Raw genomic sequence first — 3,583 nt, 5'->3', positions numbered from 1 at the left:
TTGCAAGTTGTTTAATAATAACAGAAGTTAGAACAATGAAAAATGAAGAAAGATTAACAGTTTTCAACTCGGTTTTAACAAAATTCATCACAATGATTAACAATAAAAAAAGTACCGAAAGAACAGCGAATCAATAATATAGGCAATGTAAATTCAAGAAACTACAAATTTAACAAAATCTAGTTATAGTCCAATTTACAGCAATAAGACAAATTTATTGATTAGCAATTCAGTAACATGCAAAAATACAGAGAGAAGGAAAGTTCGGAAAAGAGAGAATTGGAAGTGACGGTGCAGGGACTCACCAACGGTCGACGGTGAGTCGGCAACCACCCCACGGAAGGCGACAAAACAAGAGACAACCCCACGAGTTGCTTCTGCTGCTGGCGACGAGACAGGCGAACCACGAGATGCCAGGCATTGCCAGCAGTGTGACTGAGACGAGAATCGAGTAAGACTGAGAGGCAGAATCGAGCAGAACAACCACGGATGACGAGCAGCAACCAACACGCATACCTAGGGCTAAAAGCTAGAACACATCAGAGTTGGCGGGGACAGTGGTTGGTAAGGCAGTGGTTGACGCGGTGGAACATAGCTGGTGGAGGCTAGACCGGTGACTGTGGTTTCAATTTTCGAAGCTCCAACAACATTGGTTGGACGGAAGTTGCGCCGGTGACTTCGATGATAATGAGAGGAAGGAGAACTGAAAAAGTTCGAGGGAGAGTTGGGATTGGGAGCTGCGTGTTTGTGGACTGTGGAGTAGAGGGTTGGGTAATGGTTAGGATTTCACAATGAAAACGACGCCATTTTTGAAAAAATTCAAAAAATCGGCTAGTTTATAGTTCAGTGTCGACCTATTTTCGGCCGGTTCGACGATTCAACACTTGTTTTTCAAACTTCCGATGGTATCTTTTGTTCGAACCGTATTTTTCATTTGTTTACAGTTCGACCGGTCGATTTGAACCGATTTTTAGAACAATAAGATAAATTATTAACCATCTTAGGTTGATTGAGTAGTCAGCTCACTCGTCCGTTTAAGTAAGTATCGGGAATTTGAATCTCATTTATTACATGTAGCAATCCATTGGTCAACAACAGATCTTTAAATGGGCGAACTATATTTTGAGAAACAAATTTACTATTGTTCATGCATATATATATCTCGACGACCAAAAATTTAACTAATATGATTTAAACCTTACACCTATAGCATTTCCATTATTTAGGCAATGACCCCATATTTTAAGAATTATCTATATAAGCTGTTATGTGAGGCTCATGCTAAAACTCACCCCAAAAGGCCAAAACAACTAACTCTGACGTCTTCTCCTTCTACCGATGCTACGCGATCCACGTTTTTGTTGACTATTGTGTTCAGAATACTATGCCAATTGCTACAAATGTTGACATTTGTAACATAACGACACGTTTTATTTCCGAATCATCAACATCACTTGTATCTGCCATCAACACATTTTCTGCACCAACCATGGCATATAAACAGAATTTCGAAAACAAATTGCATTTTTAATATTCAGACGTTGAAAAGGGTTAGTACAGTAATAATAATTAAATAAATTAGTCACCTTCTCATTCTTATTTTTCCACTATGTTACAAAATTAGTTTCCCCTAGCATGACCTTTCATATATAGAATGATCCCAATAATTGAGGCATCATTATTTTCCCTTGAATTAAATACTTTTGTAGCATAGTAGTAGCATTCAATAAAGTATACATAATGTAACAGTTTGATTTGGAAACAATTGACTGAAATACTATTTTATTTTTACAAAAATACAAGAAAACTAATTAAATTGTGTGGAGCCACATCAAGTTTGCTGTCACAGTGGATATAGTATATACAGAAAGAAGAGAAAAAACAATTTGAGAGGCAACGCATTACACATGAAGAGAGGCTCATATAGCAGTAGCCGTATTACACGTGAAGTATCAAATGGTTTACCAGTTACAATTAATTAAGAAGTAAAAGAAAAAGAAAAAGAAAAAGAAGAAGCTAATAATTGTGATGAAAGAAGAAACTAGTATAGAGTATGGTGAATGATGAAATATGAAACAAGATGATTATCTTTATCTTTTTCAGAAAATGTCGAGAATCTCGAGAATGGAACGATTGCAAAGGGGACAAGAGCCTCGGTTGAGCCACAGCTCCCTTGAACAAACCCTGCAAAAAGTGTGACCACATGGTATGAACGCCGCGCCTTTCTTCCTCCCCATGCACACGCAGCACACCCAATCATTTCCCACACCACCACCACCACTTCCACTTATCTTATCTTCATCCGATGTCTTCGCCGCCGAACTAACCTCTGCATCGCCGCCGTCGGTCTCCTCCAGCAGCCTCATCAGCGACACCCTCCACGGCACACCTCTTCTCTCACCTCCCTCCGCCTCCTGCGGCGGCCCCCGGAGCTGCCGCTCAGCCGCTAACGCCGCCGCAAGGTTCATACCGGAACTGGCAGGAGTCGGAGACACGCAGTCAGGTCCAAAACGGTTCGGATCTCGAGCCTGATTCGATTCAAGAAGAAGCGGTTGGTGCTGTTGATGCTGTTGCTGTGGCTGTTGCTGTTGTTCTTGGTCTTCGTGCCTGACCGTTATGGACTCAGAACGGAATCGCCACGTGGCACCGCAACAGCCGATGCCGATGAATCCTAAACGGTCCTTGAAGGTGCGCCTGGTCCTGGTGCGCGGCGGTCCATCGGCGGCGGCGTCCATTTGCTCCGTCAACAATCCGAGAATCGTCCTTGGCTCCGTCTGAAGAATATCGCCGAGTTGACTCATTATTGGACGCGGCTGGCAAGGGGTAGGAGGCTACAAGAAGAAGAAAGAAAGCGTTCTTGAAGGAGGCATTTGAAGAAGAGTAGTTTGTTGATCGAGTTCAATAGACACAGGGTTCTCGTGAGGAGCTTGAAATTCAAGCGAGCATTTAAAATTGTGAATCAGTGAGTGGAAAAGAAGAAGAGAAAAAGCGTGCGCGATTTCAGAAGTGAAATGAAGTAAACGAGATTAGAGTAGAGGAGGACAAAATAGAAGAAATGAGGAACGGGTTTCTTTACTTCTTTTAATTTTTGTTATTTATGAAAAAGTCTTGGAGTTTGAGACTTTGAGTGAGTGCACGGCTGGACGCACCATATTATTTTAACTCTTCTTGTAGGAAGAGATTAGCAATTATGAATTCAAAATGAAGCATAATTATATTATTGTATTGGTAGACTATTTCAAAATAGAAATACAAACATCTTTGACTTGATACATTTTTAACTATAAGAGTAGAGATGAATTTTCACATCTTTACCACACTGAAATAGTGAAATCATGTGTTGTGTTGGTTGTTCATTTTTTAAAAACATAATTAATGGCTTTATGCAGAGTTGCTGGTTGCTGCGGTTGTGTGTGCCGGCCTTAGAGACAGGTCAAACTCAAAAGCCGTTAAAGCCGGCACGACAATCAAGGGTTGGCCAAATGGCTCTTCCGCTGGTGTCACTCATTAGGTTTATATCTTACTTCTATTGCTTACACTTTTGTTTTTTTCTAATTGTAACCAAACATTATATTAAATCAAC

The 3,583-nt window shown here is 40.7% G+C and overlaps 1 protein-coding gene across 1 annotated transcript; it reads right to left on the bottom strand.

Annotated features, from left to right (window-relative positions):
* Window positions 1-1,862: 1,862 nt before the first annotated feature.
* On the bottom strand, window positions 1,863-3,276 carry LOC112741261 (uncharacterized). Its single transcript, XM_025790157.3, has one exon. It carries the CDS (start codon window positions 2,799-2,801, stop codon window positions 2,100-2,102), a length of 702 nt encoding a protein of 233 aa, XP_025645942.1. The 5' UTR covers window positions 2,802-3,276; the 3' UTR covers window positions 1,863-2,099.
* Between the last annotated feature and the right edge of the window lie 307 nt (window positions 3,277-3,583).

The sequence above is a fragment of the Arachis hypogaea genome, chromosome 14 (assembly GCF_003086295.3).
Source record: "Arachis hypogaea cultivar Tifrunner chromosome 14, arahy.Tifrunner.gnm2.J5K5, whole genome shotgun sequence".
In the NCBI taxonomy this organism is placed as follows: Eukaryota; Viridiplantae; Streptophyta; class Magnoliopsida; order Fabales; family Fabaceae; genus Arachis; species Arachis hypogaea.
The sequence above is the reverse complement of the archived record's forward strand: the minus strand, read 5'-3'. Positions and strand labels throughout refer to the sequence as shown.

Excerpts from the sequence above, each read along its gene's own strand:
- LOC112741261 (XM_025790157.3), bottom strand. The coding sequence starts at position 2,801 with ATGAGTCAACTCGGCGATATTCTTCAGACGGAGCCAAGGACGATTCTC.